Source organism: Prionailurus bengalensis, chromosome E1 (assembly GCF_016509475.1).
Source record: "Prionailurus bengalensis isolate Pbe53 chromosome E1, Fcat_Pben_1.1_paternal_pri, whole genome shotgun sequence".
Lineage (NCBI taxonomy): Eukaryota > Metazoa > Chordata > Mammalia > Carnivora > Felidae > Prionailurus > Prionailurus bengalensis.
The window spans coordinates 59,048,292-59,069,301 of NC_057347.1; the positions used below are offsets into that span (position 1 = coordinate 59,048,292).

General features: G+C 53.2%; 1 protein-coding gene across 1 annotated transcript in view; it reads left to right on the plus strand.

The window, feature by feature from the left end:
• Window positions 1-21,010, plus strand: part of RPTOR (regulatory associated protein of MTOR complex 1) — a 338,621-nt gene that overhangs the window by 68,790 nt on the left and 248,821 nt on the right. Inside the window, exons 2-3 of the mRNA XM_043585750.1 lie at window positions 6,080-6,182; window positions 17,650-17,732. Coding sequence (XP_043441685.1) covers window positions 6,080-6,182; window positions 17,650-17,732 — 186 coding nt within the window. The remainder of the gene's footprint in view (window positions 1-6,079; window positions 6,183-17,649; window positions 17,733-21,010) is intronic.

The window sequence follows — 21,010 nt, forward strand, 5'->3', positions numbered from 1 at the left end:
ATCACTTAATGTTTTACAGCTTCTCAGAAGGATAACTTTTCAAATTCAGAATTAGCCTCCGGGGATAGAAGTGTCATCTTCACTTATATTGCATTGGAGAAGAAATGTTTCAAAGTTCAACATGGTTATTTTATATACCGTTATGCAAGTTTTGGCACATTAAATGTAACAGCCCTTACGTTCTCTTAATGCTATAACTGTATTATTAAAAAACATCAATCTGGAACTTTTGGAATGGGAAATGGAAATAAAATACCTAAAAGGCACTTTGGGGTACAGCTAAGAACTTAGAACTTAACCACATTTGGAATCAGGCGAACACTATTAGGATTTGCAGGGGAGCAGAAGACACATTTGATTGCCTTAAGGATACTTACTGCTAATGTCTTGTGCCCACTTGTGGAATTAAATCGATTAGGTCAAAAACGTTTTTCTAATTCGTGTCAATATATTTTTGGGACCTTTCTTTCTTATTTTCTTAAAAAGGCATAGCTCAGGATGTAGGGTTGGGTGTGCAGGGATGAATCAGGTTCTTTCTTTCTGTGTCTTCATTAATTTCACACTGTCACCTGTAAAGCGACCTCACAGAAGTTGTCGCTTGAAATGGCGTCTGGTCACTAATGAAGCCTGTACTTGGTGGCAGGCGTGGGGACGTGGGGGCCCTTTTAGTGTCTCGTGGGACTAAAAGGTGACCATTGATTGGGCTCACGCTAGTATTTCTGCATAAGCACTTGGAGAGCTTCAGACGTAATAATTTTATAATTAAGCCCAATTATTTTACCGAGAATTGTGTTTTGAAACTCATTAGATGCAGGTGTAGAGGTTGAGGGGATGTAATGTGTCCCGAGGGTCAGCTGGAGGAAGAGGTGGGCTGCGATCGGGGATGTTTGGGTGCCGGATGAATCCCCCGCCTCATCCTGCACTCCCTTCCCGACCCCCAGGGAGATCCAGCGGGAAGAGCGGTGGGGACAGGAGCACCCAGCGCAGGGCCCTTTAGGAGAGGATCAGGGCGGCCGGAGAGCGCAGGCTACTGGACGCGGCCTGTTAGGGGTGAGCGTGAGTAAGTGGAGGCAGCTCTCGCTCAGAAATGGTCAGAAGTGTCTGAGCCTGAGGCCTGCCCGGAGTCCCTGCCGTGCGAGGGAGGCGTGCGGGCTCATATGTCCCGAGAGGGGCTCTCCCCTGCCCTCCTGGGGCGTGAGGCCAGGGGCGGGGGGAAGGCTGCAGGCCCGCTGCCAGGGGTGCCCACCCGGGGCTGGCTGTCCCTGAAAGCAGCCCACGGAGTGTCGTTCCCTCAGCTGGGCTTCGTGAAAGGGACTAACGGTTGAGGAGTGTGTGCCCTTTGCAGACTGAGGACAGCATAAGACTGTGGGGACCAGCTGGGCTGCCACAGTGGGGCAGACAGTCTTTCTGAAAGTTAGAGGGACCCGATCCGTGGAGGTAGATGGTTTTCTGCGAGGAGGGCTTCCCTCCCGCCGGGCCTGGGGCTGACTGAGCGAAGCAGCTGGGAACTCGCTGCAGGGTGTGAGTCCCCACCTTGCCGGGCCCTGGGAGCACGGGGGAGCCCCTGGGCTTAAAGATACTGTGGGGCGGCCGTTAGTGTGAGTCACCGTGGCCGCAGGAAGGCCACAGTGATGTCTCCGTGGAACTTCTGGTTCTAAGCGGCTTGTCCTCAAAGGCTGAGTTTGCTAGAAGATAATTGATCAACTGTATGGGATTGTTGAAGCTGATCACTTACGTATTGGAAAATGACTAACAAAAACAATATTGTTACTGTCTGATTGATTTTCTGCCCTTTCTCCTGACAACAGACAAAGGGGCCCTTTTTTTTTTTTTTTTTTTTAAGGTTCATAACAAGAAGATTCTCTGGCCTGTGTCTCCAGGAAGACACTGCTCTCTTCAGTATGTCTCTCTCTGGAGGCAGGGGTACAGCCTCTTTAAAAAGTGATTTGTCGGGGCACCTGGGTGACGCAGTCGGTTAAGCGGCCGACTTCAGCTCAGACCATGATCTCGCGGTCTGTGAGTTCCAGCCCCTTGTCCGGCTCTGTGCTGACAGCTCGGAGCCTGGAGCCTGCTTCGGATTCTGTGTCTCCCTCTCTCTCTGCCCCTCCCCTGTTCATGCTCTGTCTCTCTCTGTCTCAAAAATAAATAAATGTTTAAAAAAAATTAAAAAAGAGAAAGTGATTTGTCATTAATAAGTACTTTTTTTTTTAAGACTAAATACTACCCCCTCCCCCCCCCACACACACTTTAAATTCTGTTTGAACACAGGGATCTTCTCTTGATGTGATAAATAAAGATCCTATGGGTTTCCTCGCTACCCGAAAATAGTGCGCCCCCACGAAACCTTTTCTAAGCCGAAATGGTGCGAAGCGGGGAAGCAGTTACCATCGATTCCTGCGGAAAACAACTTTGGGCATTCCCAGACCCCCGCAGCCCCCCCCCCCCCCCCGGTGACCCCTCTTAGGCTTCTCTGCCACCTTAGGGACACGTGCTGCTAACGATGCAGACTGAATGGGGGAGAAGCCCAGACACGCACAGACACAGCTCCCAGCTCCGGCCGGCCGCCCCGAGACGCCGCGTGTGTCTCCCACCGCCGCCCGGCCTGCTGCAGGTCCGACTCCAGACTCACTTGCGCTTGCTGCTTTTTTCGTAAAAGGCAGAAGTCCTCTTTGGATTTTTTGGGTTGTGGAAACAGGTGCCTTACTGCTTCTGCCGGGAGGCCTTTGGTAACGGCGAAGTCCCGGTCGCCCGGAAGCAGGTGACACGTGTTCCACGTGAGTTGCCGCCGTGGTCTTCATGATAAACCATTCGTGCGTCGCGTTAAAACCAGCGTGACGGTCACCACTGCCATGTTCCGTGGTCGCTGGCCAGTTCTGTTTTGGAGGTTGTGGGCAGTGCCCGAGACCCGAAACAGGAAAAGAGGAACAGTCCGTTGGAAAGGACGAGACAGACTCGTCATTCGTAGACGGCGTATTTGTAAACCTACAATGCGGGTCAAGGATCACCAAGAGGCAGTTACATTTAATTAGGAATTTAATAATGTGATGAGGAAAGGTGTCCACGGCCACCACGAGACCACAATGGGGAGAATACACGGATAGAAGCACGTGTCCCCCAAACATCCATGACATGTCTAGGAAAAATCCTAAAAGAAATGTGCAAGACTGATTGGTGAAGAAAACTAAAAAAGAAAAAAAAAAACCAGTACTGAGAAACATTAAAAAGAGATTCAGTTAAATGGAGAAACACACTGCGTTCCTGTATAGAAAAATGGACCCTTGGGGAGGTTGCCACTTGCCAAATTTAATTTATATGTTTAACGTGATTTTTTTTTGGCATTTTGTTTTTTATTAAAATTTTTTTTAATATCTATTTAATTTTGAGAGAGACAGAGTGTGAGGGGGGCAGGGGCAGAGAGAAAGGCAGACAGAATCCGAAGCAGGCTCCAGGCTCCGGGCTGTCAGCACAGAGCCCGACGCGGGGCTCAAACTCACAAACTGCGAGATCGTGACCTGAGCCGAGAAGTCGGCCGCTTAACCAGCTGAGCCACCCTGGCACCCCTGGCGTCTTGAATCAGTGTTTGTTCATTTAACATTATAAGAATTTAAGAGTCATTCGGTTAGGGGAATATGATGGTGTGCTGAAACATTCCCTTATTTGCTTAAAATTTAGGTCATATCCACCACGTGTTCTCCGTGATAAGAAATACTGTGAAGAAGATCTTTACACATAGAGATTTCCCCTTTGTTATCCTTTTTTGTATTTTCTATGACAAATTCTCATGTGGAGTTATTGGATCAAAGAAGACAATTTAAAATACTCAATGTTACCAATATGCAGTTTAATGCAACTTTAATCAAAGTATCTGTGGATTAGAAAATTGAATAACTGATTGGGGGGGGGAAAGCGATGAATATAGATGTAATAACTAAGTAAAAGTTTAAAAAAAATTGCGAGGAAGGAAACCTAGCCCTCCCAAGTATTGTAAAGTGCTGCAAAGATAAATTATTTAAATCAGTGTAGTAGAGGTATTGATTGATGGGAGAAGGGAATAAATGCAGTTAGCTAGCCTGCGGTAGGGTTTGGTCTGTCTGGAAATTTATATATGCTAAGGGAATCATACAAACCTGTCAGTCTGGGAGACATTCTTGTTTTTATTTATTTATTTATTTATTTATTTATTTATTTATTTATTTATTTATTACTTTAAAGATTGTTTATTTATTAAAAAAAAACCTTTTTTTACATTTATTTATTTTTGAGAGACAGAGAGAGACAGAGCGTGAGCAGGGGAGGGGCAGAAAGAGAGGGAGACACAGAATCCGAAGCAGCTCCAGGCTCTGAGCAGTCAGCACAGAGCTTGACTCGGGGCTCAAATTCACGAACCGTGAGATCATGACCTGAGCCGAAGTCAGATGCTTAACTGACTGAGCTGTCCAGGTGTCCCAAAATGTTTATTTGTTTTTGAGAGAGGGAGAGAGTGTGAGTTGGGGAGGGGCAGAGAGAGGGGGACAGAGGATCCGCAGTGGGCTCTGTGCTGACTGGCTGACAGCCCGACGCGGGGCTCGAACCCATGAACTGTGAGATCATGACCTGCACCTAAGTCAGACACTTAACCGACAGAGCCACCTGGGCGCTCCTGGGGGACATTATTTAACAGGGAGAATTGGTATGATCGGCTAGTGTTTTGAGAAGAAAATTAATCCTCGTCTTGTATCATATACCACAGTAACGTCCAGATGGCTTGAAGGGTTAAATGTAAAACACAGTAAAACACTGGAAAAAATCCATGTAGGCCCTCACTGAGCAGGGAGTTCCTGAGCCCCAGGTCTGGGCCAGGTGCGGGCACACACGTGGGTCCACTCTCCTCTTGGGTTGGGGAGCCTCGTCAGAGAGCTCTGCCAGCAGGAAACGCCGTGCATGGTGGTGCTGCCCTGCTGGGATGTGGGGGCAAACCTCCCCGAGAAATGGCCGTCTGTGGGCACTGAGACCACAAGGGGGCGTCAGAGTTGGTGGAGCGGGAAGGGCCGCCTTCCGGGCCGGGGAAGCTGTGGCTGGGAGCGGGGCTGGTGGAGAAGCAGGTGCAGGAGGCACTTAGGAGGCAGGATGAGTCGAGGGTGGGCTCTGGTGCTCAGCACTGGGGGTCAAGGCTGGTGCCCCCACTCGGAGCCCTCTCACCTCTTTGAAACGATACCCCACCGCCCCTGCTGGGATTCGTGTTTCCTGATGGATCCTCACCACCTACAGATAGCGATCGGCACCTAGCAGGTGCTCAGTAAACGTTTGAAGGGCAAGTTCCGGGTTCCTGGCTTGAGCAGCTGGGTGGGCGGGGTGTTTCCAATACCGGGCTGCTGGAGAAGGAGCAGGTGTGCAGGAAGCTGTATCAGAGGATAGACCCAAGGTTTTGCATGTCAAGAAGCAGAGAATGAATCGGAGGGTAAACGCCAGACTAGAGAAGTATTTGCAACAAATAATGTGGATGCGGTCTTTAATATGGAAAGAGCACGTGAAATCAATCAGAACCGGTTGCCAAATGACGGTATAGTAGCATAAACGTGAGTAGAAAATCTACAAAAGATAAAAGATACAAATAACGAATACACCTTTGAAATAGTGTTACAAATACTGGAAGAATGCTCACTGAATCAGTGTGATGATTTTTTTCTCATCGAATGATTAAGGATTTCAAGTAATGGGAAGAGCGTAACCTGGTCGCAGCGTAAATTTGTGCCGAGTTTTGGAACGGATTTCGGCAGAATGTATCAAATGCCTTAATACTTTTTAGTGAACTAATTCTGTTTCTGGAAATGTAGCATAAGGAGGGAGGCCTGTGGAAGCCTCTCCCGCTGCACCCCGCCCCCCCCCCCCCCTGCCCACTTTACTCTGAAGCTTCTGGACGAAGGCAGTTACTCCTGCAGCACCCCCGGGGGCAGCATGGGTCGTAGGTGAATGGAAAGATGGCCGGAGAGGCCGGTGGTGGGGACAGGGCTTCATGTGTTCTGGGAACGTTTCTGAAGCCTGGGAAAGTGCATCCAGGGGACTCATTTTGAAATATCTGTTGTTTCTATTGTGTTTTTAGATGAAGACAGTCAGTGTTGCCTTAGTCTTGTGCCTGAATGTCGGTGTGGACCCTCCAGACGTGGTGAAGACCACCCCTTGTGCTCGTTTAGAATGCTGGATCGGTAAGTGTGCCCCTCACCCTCCTCCCTGGCCCGCGGGTAAGGTCCCTGTAGGGGCTCTGGGCTGGGCTGGCCTTGCCTTCCACCGGTCAGGTCCTTCCAGGTCCTTCCACTGGTTTGTGTGAATCTGAGGGTTTCATTTCATTTCTTTCTTTTAAAACAAAAAAAAAAATTTTAATGTTTATTTATCTTAGAGAGAGAGAGAGAGAGAGAGAGAGAGAGAGAGAGAGAGCGCGAGCAGGGGAGGGGCAGAGAGCGAGGGAGACATGGAATCTGAAGCAGGCTCCAGGCTCTGAGCCGTCAGCACAGAGCTTAACTGACCGAGCCCCCCAGGCGCCCTTGAATTTGCCCATATCTGGCACATGATAGTGGCTACGTACACTTTTAAAAGAATGGAGTGACTGTGATCTGTGTGCAGATCTAGGCGAGGACGGAAGGCGTGGCCAGAGCCGCGTGGCTCGGTGTGGAAAGGAGATGGGAGCCCCGCGGCCTTCACGCACTCTCCTCGCGGGCAGAGAACAGTAGGCTCTCACTATTCCGCATACTCCTTCTTGGTTTGCTCAGAGTTTCTGTCAACAGTCAATGCTGAATCTTACAAAATGCTCTCCTGACAGCTTTTGAGATAATCACCAGGCTTTTCTTTTTTGGTTTGCTGATATGGTGAGTTGCGTTGATGGAATTTTGGTTGTTGAGCCAACCTTGAATTCCTGGAATAAACCCCACTTGTGTTATCTTTTTTATATATTGGTGGATTCGATTGCTGCTGTTGAGGAATTTTGCGTCTGTGTTCATGAGTGATACTGGTTCCTGGTTTTCTTTTCTTGCAACACGCTTGCACGGTTTTGGTAGCAGGATGATGCCGGTGCCATAAATGCGTTGAGAAATAGTCCCATCTTTCCTGTTTTATGGAAGAGCTGGTAGTGAATTGGGTATTATTTCTTCTCTAAATTTTGGCATAATTTAACAGCGAAGTGTGGGTTTTTCTTTGTTTCCACTTTGAGTGTTTGGCTTTCTCTTTTTGATAAGATTGGGGGCAGCACCCCCCTCCCCCAGCTTTCTGCATCCCTCAGCAAAAGCAGAAATTGTCTTCATCTACTTTAAATAACAGAAATTATAGATGACAGGTTTCCTCTGCTACTTGAAAGCTGGCTTTGTGCCGCTTGGATTTGACAAAAGGTCTCTCTTAGTGCCTGTTTTTGCTAATGGAAAGCCCCCCCCCCCCCCCCCCCCCCCGACTGATGAGAGGTGTCCTACCTTCCGGTAGCCGGGGAGATCTAGATTCTATTCTGAATTGAAAAAGGAGTTGTTTTTCCTCCCACTTTACTTGCCTGTCTCACTGTCTTTGTCTCAGAGCCTCCCCGCGTGCGGCCCAGGCCTCTCGTCCCCCGCGCTCAGGGACAGAGTTGCGGTTTCCATAGCTGATTTCCCTAGAGGCCTTCTTGGCTCTCTGCCACGTCCTGGTGCTTGTGCCGCTGAAATTGACTTCTTATTAGCCACCACTGACTGTTTCCTTCACTTACCCCTTCTCAGAGTGGGATTTCGCCAGTTGTGTTCTATTTTCTCCCTCTTTAACTGCTCTTACGTTAGGTTTTTAAAGCAAAGCTTCTCAACCTGGATCCCGCCGTGAGCTCCCAGGGATGGTGGACTCCCCGGGACTGTGTGGGTGATGGTGTCTGAGTAGAGAAATGCACCTTCCCGGAGAGGATGCTTGGCTTTTATTAGATTCCCTGGGGAGGCTCCCCCCACCCAAAGAAAGAAACCAAAAGAGCCCCTCCTTCCTACCTCCCACAGTCTCTTTGATGGGTGTTTATGAGACAATGTCAGTGGAAAAGAAAATAATTCCTTGCTTCCTTCTTGCCATGAAAAGTCCAACAAATAAATAGATGTTTTATATTGAGCTTTTAAAATTTTTCTGCAATTCAGGAAATGTAATCTACTCTGTACTAATTTCAGTGGATTTTCAGTTCAGAAGGGCATTTGCCGTTTTTTATTATTATTATTTTTATTTATTATTGTTATTTTTAAAAGTTTAAATCCAAGTTAGTTAACATACAGTGTAATAACGATTTCAGGAATAGAACCTGGTGATTCAGCACTTACATATAACACCCAGTGCTCCTCCCAAGGGGACTTGTTTGCCTTTTCTAAGCTAAAAACTTTGCATTGACCTTTATTTAAACTTGGGTAGGGTTGGCCCTTCTGATGGTGACTGTATCAATATGGCCTAAGAGAAAGCGGAATCCTGGAGATTTGATTCAGCAAACTTGCAGGGGCACGAGCAGTGCGTGTTAAGATTTTATTTTGGGGGAAAGAAAGGAGAAAAAGGTCCCAAAGTTGCAAGCACACAGAACTAGAAGGCTTTTTTTGTGCTTCACACGAGAGTAAGCTGTTGACCTGCTGACCACTGCCTGGGAGTTTCAGTGCACGGTTCCCAGGAGCGTGACCCAGCGCGGCCGTCGCCATCGGGATGGACGTGGGCACTCTGCTGCCTTGTCGGCCTCGACTGTGTGTGGGTCTCCACCTGTCTTGGATGCCGTTTGTGGCACAAGGGCCCGACTCCGCATCGTGCGTGGCCGTTAATTTAATCTCATCCAAACCGGACCAGGTCCTCAGTCTTGGCTCGGCACTCGTGACCTGACGCCCAGAGGATCCCAGGCTGTGTTTAGGACACCGTCCCCGTGTTTCCTCAGGACCGAGTTTTGGCAGTGCCTCTTCGGGAGTGTCGCGGAAGAGATGTGCCTTCCTCCCACGGCATCTGTCAGGTGGCACGTGATTTTGACGTGTCCCGTTACCGCTTACGACTCGCTTATGGCGCGACGGGGTGGGTGCCGCCGGAACCCGAGGCTGCGAGTGCCCCCTCTCCGCTGTGTCAGTAATGACAGTTCTGGGGGGAGGCGTGCTGGCTGAGTGTGTGCTCCTCATCAGACTGTGTCTTCGGTGTGAACCCAGCGGGTCACGGTCCAGTGTCACCGTTGACCGTGTTGATGCTCTGCTTGTTTCCGGGTTAGCCAGCCGGCCCTGTTCCCACCGGCTGACGTGGCCCTCGTCTGGCGCCACTGTTGAGTGCCTCCTTACTTCCGGCTTGTTCTTTCGGCCCTTCCCCCGATGGGCCACACCGCCTGCGAGCCCAGGTGCTGTCGGCGGCATCCGGATTTAGAAACGGAGACCCCGGGGCCGGTGTTGTCATGAGAAGCAGTGTCTTGCCACTCGTCTCCCCTTGCCAGAGCAGGGGACACACGCGTGTGCACAGGTGTGTTTTCTGTGTACACGTTCACATCCGTATTTCCGTGCTGTCTGCACACGTTAAGAACCATGCATTGTGCCTCGTCTCCAACCCAGTGGGATTTTCCGTATTCGTGATTCCCTCCTCCAACAGCCTTGGTGTATTTTCTCGGTGTCTCTTACCCTGTGTGACCCAGCGTCTCGTCCCTGCTGTCTGCCCCTCCCCACACGGGTGTCTGCTCCTCCCTGCCAGGTCCCCAGCCCTCCCCGGGAACACTGTCTTCCCTTCGCCTGTGCGGCCTCCGAGCCCCTGACGGGACGGACAGCTCCCCGAGAGCCCCCACCCCGGAGGGCTGCCAGCCTTGCCCAGCCCCAGCCAGTGGCCCCAGGCTGGCTCGTGCAAGCATTTGCCGGTGTCAGGTGTGATGATAGTGGCAGCCGGGACCGAGAGTTGGGGCCCAGCCTTGGAGATGTGTGAAAGGCCAGTGCTTCTGGGCATTTGGAGCACTACAGCGTCCGCGGACGGCTGGGAAGACCTGGCTGGTGGACAAGGGGGTGGGGAGGTCACCCGCCCGGGGCGAGCAGTGACCGGAGGAAGAGGAGCAGAGCCAGGGTCCTGAGTCAGTGGGGAGGGGAGCTGCTGGGGATGAGTGGTAGCACCGGACGAGGGGGGTCAGGTGGTGAGGGCCGAGGAGCGGCTGGGCTGGCGGGGCAAGGACACCCAGGCCCGAGGAGGGTTGGTCCTGCGTCCTCCAGGATGCGGACGTCCAGAGTGGGTCGTGGCGGGGTTGGGGAGGGGAGGGCATTGCCGGGACGGCCCCCTGCAGGCGGGTGCAGCCACACAGCCCACGGGGCCCTCCTGTGTGGAAGGCAGCCAGTCTGCACACTGTGTCTGGTCTTCGGGGTCTGCGCTGTGTCTCCGGAAGTCAGAGGGCTCTGCTGTTCCCTTCAGCAAATCACCCATTACCGGGGCCTTAGTTTCCTCATCTGTAAAATGGAGCAGTGAGGGCGCCTCCCTCCTGGGAGGGGGAACGCGGCTCAGTGCAGACTGCCTGTGTCAAGGAGCGGCCCCCGATGCCTGTTCGCCCGCCACCTGGACCCCCCGCCTGCCACAGCACTGAGTGGGGACCCAGGCGCCTCCTGCGTCCACTTCTCTTCTGCCCCCGCGTGCTCACGGAGAGAGGAGAACGGAGCGTATGTCGTGCACCCCAGCCCAGTGGGACAGCGGCTCCGTGCTCTGGGGGCCTCCGGCAGATGTTTGATAGCGAAGTGCTGCGCGTTTCTCATTTTGTTTTACAAAGTAGACGTTAGCCGTGTCAGGTGAGGACCAGAGCCCCACTGCTTTGCTTTCCGGTGTGCCCGTGAGCGTGGGGTCTCTGTGCAGGGGTGGAGCGATTGCAGGTGGGTTGCTTTTGGGCCACAGACCCACCTCAGGCCAGGGGAGGTGGTCGGTGCAGGTTGGAGCCGCTCTGCCCTCGGGGCCGAGGGCTCTGAGTGGTGAGATATGTGGGCGACTCTTACTTCTCAGTCCGTGTTGCTGTCCCCGGGCATGTGCTGCCAGCACCTCGTAGGAGAGAGCGCTGCTTCCGGAGGCTCGGAGGACGGGCCTGTCCTCGTCCGTGAAGCGGCCCTTTAGGCTTTCTGATGTGACAGGGACGTCGTTGCCAGAATAGACAGGTAGAGCCTCCGCGTGCTGCTCTGAAGCCAGTGCGCGGCCTCCCTGACGCAGGGAAGGCAGGGAGGGAAGGCTTGGGCGCACAGGCCCTTGCGGCTCGTGGGGAAGGTGCGGACTCGGGGGGCTCACAGGCCCTCCCGCGCTCCCTCACGGCTTTCAACGCGTCTTTCCCCGCCCCGGCCCCCCCACTCCGCCGGATAATAAGATGCTGTTTTATTTCATAGAAGTGACACTCAGCTCTTCTCAGAGAAGCAGGGGAGAGGCTGTTTTGTTTTATGGCCTGACATTAAATGCAACAGCAGCGATACTAAAAGCATCCCCACTGAAGGATGGTGAGTGCCCATCCCTCTTGGAGAGGTGTCTGTGTTTGAAAGCAGGGTGCAGATGAGTTGACTGCTGAACAGGAGGAAGTGTAATTTTGCCGGGAGATTTTTTTATGTGCTCGTTAATGGTAGCCGTGTATCATAAGAGGTAGGAGAGCTGAAGGTTTGTCAGGGGCTTGGAAATTCTGGTGTCCTAAGGAGATGTCGAGGAGGCACTCACCTGTGTTTGTCTCTTACTCCTTGGAGACAGGCCTTTTCTTTTTCCCTCCATGCACGCAGGCACCGAGAGGCCCTGTGCAGGTGAGCTAAGAAGAGAGCGGTCATCTCTGCACCTTTAGTGAGGTGGGTCCACCCTGAGGGGCCCAGGAGCTCAGAAGATGCTGTGGCTAGAGGACTCGGGGCAGGCCGTGTGGAGGGAGGGGGTTTTGCAGGGGAGGTGAGAGCCAAGACCACGAGGAGGAGAAGGGGCCCAGCCGTGGGGGCTAAGCCCCCCCGGGTGTGGGGTGTAGGGGGCACCACTGCCGTCAGCCTGGAGCACCACTGGGCCTGCGGTGGAAGCCCTTGTTCTCGGGGGCTCCCGGGTGAGGCCCTCTTTTCTCTGTCCGGTCACACTGGCCTCTCCCGGCAGTATCTCCGTGTCCCCTGAAGGAGGCGTTAGTGTAAATTGTGTGGAGCCTCCATCCCCATGAGCAGAGTGCCTTGTGCGAGCGACAGGGTTTGCACTTTACAAAAGGGCATCCCGGCCACAGCTTCTGGTGCCTGCACGGGGCGGGGGGACGGGAGATGGCACCAGGACCTCATCTATTTTGTGGCTAAGTGGCGGTGAGACTGAGGGTTGGGCCCGGCTGCAGTGTAGACAAGGCTCCTGGAGGATGGTGGCTCCCTTCCGGGGACCCTCAGGCCTTGGGAGGGCCACGTCCGGCCCTTGGCCAGAGCCTTGCTGCCAGGCTGTGTCCTGCTCTGTCCTCGACTCAGTAGGATGAAACGCCTCCCACTGTATATGCTTCTAATGAGAACATATATGTGGATGACATCATGGCCGATGGCGCAGAGCCGTTGAAAACTATCTCTGACTTCAAAGTGGCCCCTTTGCCATTATTATTTCTCAATGAAAATTAGCTGCTCGAGGTTACACAGCTAATTAGTGGCAGAGTCCTCGAACGCCACACAGAGAAATTTGCACTTGATCTAATAGGCAGTACTCAGTTAATATGTCAATTAACAAATACCTATGAAACGTCCACTTAAATACAAGCTACAGAGGACTACAGACGTTCTTTGAGCAGCGAGCTCGTGTGCTTTTTAAATTTTCAGTCTGTTCTGAAGGTGGGCTGATCCCAGCATATAGTTTGGCAGCTTTCCCCAGACTGACCCAACACAGATCAAGGAACAGTGTAGGCAGCGGCCCCGAAGTCCGGCCCGGTCTCTCGGCACCTTCCAGCCAGCCCGGCCCCTTAAGGTAGTCGTGCTCGCGTTCACCTTCCCCAAAAGGGAGCATGCTGGAGGCACTGCAGACTTTTCCGGGGAGGAGTGATGTCACAGGAGAAGGCCCCCAGTGCTCCTCTCCGGGTCAGCAGAGCCGTGCTCCCTGGGCTCCTGCCCTTCTCAGGACCTTCCAGAACCTCCCAGGAGGAGGGAGAGCGGCCATGGTGCCGGCACCGGGTGCTGCGGCTGCAACAGCACGTTGGTAGTTGATGGTGCACGGGCTCCCCCGAAGGAAGAGTGGACAGAACAGGAGGTTTTCCAGGCTGGCTGACTGCCAGCCCCATCGCCGACCTCTGTGACCTTGGCCCAGTTTTTTTGGCCACCCAGAACTCCAGCTTCTCCCCTGTGTCGGGGCGTAGGCTGACTGCAGTTCCTGCCGACCTGAAGGTCTGCGCATACGAGGTACGGGGCTTAGCCTGAAAGCCTTGCAGGAACATCGATGCAAAGCTCACGTTTTATACAAATGCCAGTTACGCCCTCTCCCTTCCACCCACCTGCCCGCCCACTTTGTTCACTGAACAGGAACCCGTGAGGGCAGGAGAGGAGAGATGCGCCCACACTTCCAGACTGTCCACCAGGAACTCAGTCTCGCTGACACAGCGACTTGGTTTATTGTAGCAAAAGCATCGTTTTCCTTGTTCTCGTCTTTCCCTCCCCCCACGCGCCTCCCCCCGCTGTCACACCCTTGGGAGGAAACCATGCAGTTAATTGGCCACGGGGGTTCCCAGTACAGAGGATGTGACGGGCGGCCTTGGTTGATCGCGGCCCCTCCCTCGGGAAGGCAGGAATTTTGAGCCAGACCAGGGCAGGAGGAGGGCCACGACCGCGAGGGGTCTGCCGGCCTGCCTGCGGGCAGAGGCCCTCCAGCTCTGGCAGACGGGCGGCAGGCCCTCTCTGGGACCGTGTGGGGCGGGAGGGCCTGGGCTTTCCAAGGGGAGAAGTCCAGGGGGGAGGGCCAGCTCTGGCCCTTCCCCCGACACGAGTACCTTCACCTCCCGCACTCCCTCCCTTCCTCCCTTCGACGGGGTTCGGGGTTCGCAGAGGGCACGTGTACGACCTGCCTCTGATCAGGTGGCGCCCGGCTGGGCCTCTCCTCTTTGTCCGGAGGAAACCGTGTCCTTCTCTTGCCCGTGGACTCCAGCCGGAGCACCGGGCACACGGGTGCCACACGGGCTGGAAGGTTCACGCTGGCTCTTGTATCTACCCCTGGTCTCTCCTGTCCCAGGCCTGGCCGTTTGAGCGGTTTCTATCTGCTGATGCTGTTTTCAGCTCCCCTTTGCTCTTCGGTGGCCCTGAGTTTTTATTTTTCCGATCCCGATTTATTCTGGCCCTTTGCCAGTCTTGTGATTCAGATGATAGCAGAGTTGACTGGGGTCGTCGTAATTCCTTCGAGACCTCAGCACTGGGTTCCTACCGGGACAGAGAGATGAAAATGAACGTCTAATGTCTTTAGTTACAGATGGAAACGAATTTACCATAGTTCTTCAGGTGAGTTAATTACGACCCAATTTTCATTAGGCTCCGCTCAGCCAGAATGTGCTCGTTAGCTGACTGGGCTCTTCTGAAGCTGTTGAATTGGAGTCTCCAGGGTAGAGCCCGGCGTCTCTGTTTTAAAAAGTCCTCCATGACTTTGACGCACCGATGCTGAAGGTCCTTGCCAATCCTGAAGTCCCGTTACTTAACTTTATAATTCTTTTTTATTTAAAAATCAAAGTAGTACATGCATACAAGTTTTCGAGTCCCATCATACTAGAAAGTATATTAAGAGGGAGCTGTCTCTTCTCTCTGCCTTTCCCAGAGGGGCTACTCTGATTCCTTTCTTGTCTGTGTAAGCGATTTGTTCCCTGTAGTAGTTACAAATTTGCCAGTTACTTTTATTTGCTAAATTTTCTGTGAACTTGTGAGTTCATTTTTTTACATACACTCCAGTAGATCTGTCAGGTGCTATCAGGACTCATTCCAGTGCTCAGATAATCGGGTCGTTTTTTTAAAAACTACCCCTCTCCTGTTGAACCGTTTCATCCTTAGAGCTGGCTCGTGGGCGTCTTGTGGTCTCTCTCTTTCTTTTCCTGGATCCTTCATGGCCTTGCTCAGTGCTGTATTTCTCAAGAGGAGACCACGGGACAGATTTTGTGAGTGTTTGCATGTCTGAAAAGACCTCTGTTTTATCCTCAGACTTGAACATCAGGCTGACGTTATCTTCACGACGGACGTGGAGGTGTTGCTCTGTCTGTCCAGCTTTCGTTGTCGCTGGGAAACCCAGAGACCGTCTCATTCCTGATCCTTTGTGAACGGATTTTTTCTCCAAGGACTTTTATTTTCGGTCTTTTGTTTTTGGCGATTTGACTCCGATGTGTCTGGGTATGGGTTTTCTCGGGTTAATCGTGTTGGAGGTTCACTGAGCTTCTCGAACCTGTAAGTTTATGTCTCCTGCCAGATGTGGGAAATTGTCCAGCATTGTGTCTTCAACTGCTCTTTGAGTTCTGCACTTAATTTTCTCTTCCCTGTGAGACTCCGGTCACGTGTGTGCTGTCGTCCCCGGTCCCGTGAGGCTGTGTCCTCGGGAGCCATTCCCACTTCTGCAGGGAGGAGTGTTAGGTTCTTGCCAAGCAGGGGTTGCACGGGGGGCGGCCGGGGTGTCGAGGGAGATTAGCTGCCATCTCAACTGTGTGCAAGACGGTGTCTGAGACGGATGCTTGGGGGCGTTGGGGCAGACTTAGCGTGAATACACGGAAAACGAGGAGGCTGCAAACAGTTCGGGAAAGGTGTCGTGTTGGGGACTGTGGCTCAGCAGTGAACAGTCTTGCAGCACACCTGTACGGCTGTGCGACGGCGGGGGCTGCCGGGCGGCGGGTCCTGGTTGCAGGGAGGAAAGGCTTCACGCGGCGGGTGAGTTCTGAGCTACAGGAGCGGCTTTTCTCGCGGCAGACCCTCTTTGCCCAGAGAAGCGACTGACGGACCTGGGGCATTGGGCAGGCGTTTTCTGGAAGGTGAACAGAGTGAGCCGTCACTTTAGGTAGACATGGAAGTATTTGTTGCCGGTGGCAAAAGTTGAGCTATTAGGGAACGAAGCGCCGAAGATCCGCATGGCTCGGTGAGCCGGGGTTTTACAAGGGACCAGTGATGACGACACGTCATCCGTCGTCATCCGTCGGTAGAGGGTCCATTCAAAGCGCACGACAGACTAGCGGGTTCAGTGCCGTAGATCCAGGGCCATCGCTGTGCTTTCAGACTCCACGTCACGCAGTCTTAAAGAAACTGCCGCGGTGGGGTCGTGTAGCATCCAAGAAGATAGCCACGACTGTCTGCAAAGGCTGTTTATTTCTTTACTTCTTTTGTGGTTTTCTTAATGTTTGTTTATTTTCGAGAGAGAGTGTGAGTGGGGGAGGGGCAGAGAGGGAGGGAGGCACAGAATCGGAAGCAGGTTCCAGGCTGAGCTGTCAGCACTGAGCCCGACGCGGGGCCCGAACTCACGCACCGCGAGATCACGACCTGAGCCGAAGTGGGACGCTTCACCGACTGAGCCACCTGGGCGCCCCTACAAAGGCTATTTATTTATTTATTTTTTTAATTTTTTTTTTCAACGTTTATTTATTTTGGGGACAGAGAGAGACAGAGCGTGAACGGGGGAGGGGCAGAGAGAGAGGGAGACACAGAATCGGAAACAGGCTCCAGGCTCCGAGCCATCAGCCCAGAGCCCGACGCGGGGCTCGAACTCCCGGACCGCGAGATCGTGACCTGGCTGAAGTTGGACGCTTAACCGACTGCGCCACCCAGGCGCCCCTACAAAGGCTATTTAAACCAGCCTCTCCTTCCCGGCAGCGTCTGTGTGTCCGTGCATGAGGGGGGGTTTTCCTCCTCTGTGTCGGCGAGGACCACATTTTGTGACAGATGAGCACAGAAGCAGGTAGTGCAGTCCAGCTGTCATGTGTTAAACCAGATACTAAAGAAAATTTCTAAAAATTGTAAGGCAGTCCTGCTCTTTTCCTTGATTCCTTTTTTTTTTTTTTTTGCAAAACAGTCATTTTTCATAATAAGTATCTATGTTCAAATGTAATGAGTTGTTATTACTTTTAAACGAATGAATGAAGAACTCTGTTTAAAATTTCTCGTTTGATTTTGAATACAGCCAATACCAATCAATAGATACCGCCGCTTAAACATTGTTTGGGGTTCTGCATAATTTTCAAGGGTGCACAGGAGTCCCGAGACCAAGTAAGTTTGAGGAGTTGCTGGTTAGAGTTATTTGCACTAGAATCCACTCCCGAAACAGGCGGGTGAGCCACTAACACACGGGTGTGCTTGTGAAACTGGTTTTTGCGTGTAGGCGAAAGTTCGCAGACGAACGCGTCACCATGGTCGTTCTGTCCTCCTCCCCGTCCTGTTGCGTAAGGGCTGTCGTTAGAAGGTGAGGGGACTGCCGCGTGGCCCTCCCTGCGGCCCCTCCTTTGCACAGCCTGCGGGCAGTGTGGGGGTGAGGCAGTGGGGGGGGCAGGGAGACCGTGAGGCTGCATGGTGAGCACAGGGACGGGAAGACACAGGGCCGGTGGGTCCGGTGAAGGCGCTGTTCTCTAGAACGGTGTGCGTTCTGGCCTGTTTGGGGGCGTAGCAGCTCCCTAGGTCTGGTGATGGCAGAAAACCCCAGTTGTGTCTCGGGTCCGAGGTGGCCGTGAAGTGAGTGATGGCGGAGGACGCAGCGAGAGGCAGGCCTGGTGGCGAGGAGATGCACGGATAATGAACTTTCCCCTTTTTATTGCTTCTTCAGATCCTCTGTCGATGGGGCCTCAGAAAGCTCTGGAAACCATCGGTGCAAATTTACAGAAGCAGTACGAGAACTGGCAGCCACGGGTAAGCGCGTTTCCTACGCTCTCCTCTCCTCTCCCTCCTCCCCCGCCTCTGCCTCCGCCCCCTCTTCCCTCCTCCCCCTCCTCCCTCGTCTCCCTCCTCCCTCGTCTCCCTCCTCCCTCGTCTCCCTCCTCCCTCATCTCCCTCCTCTCTCCTCTCCCTCCTCTCCCTCCACCCTTGTCTCCGTCCTCCCTCCTCCCCCTCCTCCCTCGTTTCCCTCCTCCCTCCTCCCCCTCCTCCCTGGTCTCCCTCCTCTCCCTCCTCCCCCTCTTCCCTTGTCTCCCTCCTCCCTCCTCCCCCTCCTCCCTCTCCTCCCTCATCTCCCTCCTCCCTCATCTCCCTCCTCCCTCCTCCCCCTCCTCCCTCGTCTCCCTCCTCCCTCGTCTCCCTCCTCTCTCCTCTCCCTCCTCTCTCCTCCTGACGGGGGCACCGCCTCCAGGGTTCACATAGCCTTCCAGGTGAGGGCTCCTTACAGCCCTGCGTGCTCGTCCCTGGGGGACTGGACACCCCTCACTGCCGCCCATGCCCCACCCCCCCACTCCGTGTGTGCAGGTGGTCCGGGCCACGCGCCCTCCAACTCGTTCTCTTGCCTCAGTTTCCCCCACAGTCTTTAGCAAATGAAAAGCGTTTTTCATGGTACTCTTAAATCATGGCTTTTCTTTTGCACAGGAAATGCATTTTTGGTAACTTTTCTGCAGCCCCAACTAGTCAGAGCCCTTCTTCAGTTTTCAGACAGTCGAGAAAAACACTCCACACTCAAAAGATGACCTATTATATGCTTGGTCTTTGATTCAGAAGGTAAGGTTGTTCGTAGGGAGCCACTCCCACTTACCGTGCCTTCCGCTGCTTGTGTCTTACAGTTTGGGGGTTTTGTTGTTTTGAAGGAAAGTGGCGTGGGATGCGGTGACTGTGACAAGGCGCTTTTAAGATCTTAAGTTATTCATAAGCCACCCCGAGACCCGTTTCCTTTGGCCTTTCTCTTTAGCTGGTTTGAAGATTTAATGGTTTTAGTAGAAGATTAGAAATTTGGGGTGTTTGTGGAGGTGCCTGTGTGTTCAGCTTTGTGTAGCGGGCTCTGGAATTCTCTAAAGGGCCTGACGGGGAAGGTGGGGGGCCCGTGGCCTTGCGGGCGCCTCCCCGGACGCTTTGCCGTCCTCGGTCCTCCATTTTGAGCCTCGGCCTCATGGAAGCAAGTGGCTTAGGGACCCCGGCGACGCCTGCCTGCTTGGGGTCTTTGTCCGTGGACCCCTTGCGTGATCCGGAGTTTAGGGAGTCTTTGCATTGCATTCACATTCTAAGAGAACAGCCAGAGTGAGTCTGTTGGTGCCTGCGACTGTGCCCTCGGTGGCTTCCGCTGCCGCCCGTAGTCCTGGGATGGCTGAGCGGTAGTGACCGTCTCTGTGTCTGGGGGTGCGTCTCGTCTCGGTGCCCCCTTTCTGACTTGTCGACTCAGTAGCCGCAGACTCTCATTCTTCAGAAGGCGGTTTCTTAGGGGTGGTTTTGTTCCGTGCCTGAGGGCTTTGCTGTCTCCTCTTGATGGTTCTACAAAAACCCAGGAGCCTTTCTCTTGAGAGTGTGATGCCTTCGGGAGAGGTTTGGATGGTGCGTCCCTTTGAAAACAGCTGAGATGCCTGCTGTTACCACTAGGAAGTAGCTTCCTTGGGGACTCGGAAGGCCCTCCGGGACCTCAGCGACGACACCCAGGCGCCCAAGGGTGCACGCGCGGTGCAGACAGGCTTTCAGGCCGCGTGTGACCACACATACGGGGCACGCCACCGGCATCTAGAAGGTGGAGAACCAGCAGTGTTTGGATGTAAGAGAATCATGCCTTTCTGACTTGCCTACCCCTGACCCTGTCCCGGGGGGCACTTACCTCCAGGAGAGCGCAGCCCCTTGAATTCAGGTCTGCCAGCCGTGTCCTTCACAGGAGGGGCTCCGCCATCTTAATTAACTGTTAAAGAAATACCACATGAGAAGATAACGGGCTTCAGAACGCGTGTCTGATATTCCAAGATACTGTATTGCAACGTGTACTCCATTTGCTACGATTTGCAGTTTTGTGTTGGTTTTTTTTTGGAGTCCTAAGCTGATCTGCGGCCAGCTTTCTTGCTAGTTTAGCTTGGTAGGCATGGGCTAGTTCACGCTAGCTGGCAGTACGTGGAATCTTCGAAAGTAGGATCTATTATTGTTTTTAATCTGAATTTCTAAGAGCAGATCTCTCCCATGGCATCTGGAAGAGGCATTACCATGTAAGGCAGGCAGCATTTATATATAAGGAAATGACCGCAGATCCAGAAATGACGATAGAATCAGTGTAGGGTTGAGAAGTTCCCTTCTCATGGTGGCGGGAGGGCCAGCCGCGGGGGTGGGGGGTGGGGGGGCGAGTCCTCCGGGTGGACGGTTGTTAGTCTGAGAAACGTGCTTGAAGCGAGCGGGGTTTCCAGAACGGATCTGCAAGGTAGTGTTTGGAAGGAGAGGTTCAGTTCACAAGGCTGACGAGGGAGGATGTTTCTAGATCATAGGGTACTTAGGAAAAGCGCCCGTGGACCGGTGCAGGCGGGACCCCCGTCGGGGCGGGGTTACGGAGTGGGCTTGGGATGCGGGCCAGCGACCCCCGGAAAGACGCAGTCCGCGCCGACGGAGTGCGATGGTTTGCCTGCAATCGGGACGCACAACCACAGCAGCGAATACTTAGCGTTTTCTTTTCTGAATGTCAAGATGATTGCGTTCGTTTGTAAGTACCATAAAAATGTTTAAAATTTTGCTGCTTCCATCTGTCGGTGGCTTCCTCTGTTTCAGAAACGAGCCTCAGGTCATAGAGGCAGCAGGAGACCTGACGGGCTCGCTGCTGTCGGCCGTGGGGCTGTGCCGTGTGCACTGGGTGATGACGGTACGTGCCCCGGAGCGAGCGGTGCTGCTCTGCTCTTTGTAACCTCCCGTGGGTCACCGGAGAGGGAGGGAGGCCCGCCTCGTGCCGCCTCATCGAGTTTGCACAAAACATGAGGCAATTACCAGGCTCCGATGTTTGTGTACAAGGTGCCTGTTCCTAACTGTAAATCAGGGTCCTTTGAAACATTGCAAAGCTAAACACACAGCGCGTTATTGCATTCTACAGGGCCCTCGAGTGTTGTGCCGTAATAGAGGTCGATGTGCCGTCCGCAATAAAACAATGGGGGCATTATTAAATTTCTAGACCTTTGGTGTGGATGCCCATAGATCTGGTTTTCTCTTTGTCCGTGCCCCGGACTGCGAGACTCAGAAAGGTGGGGACATAAGGTCGT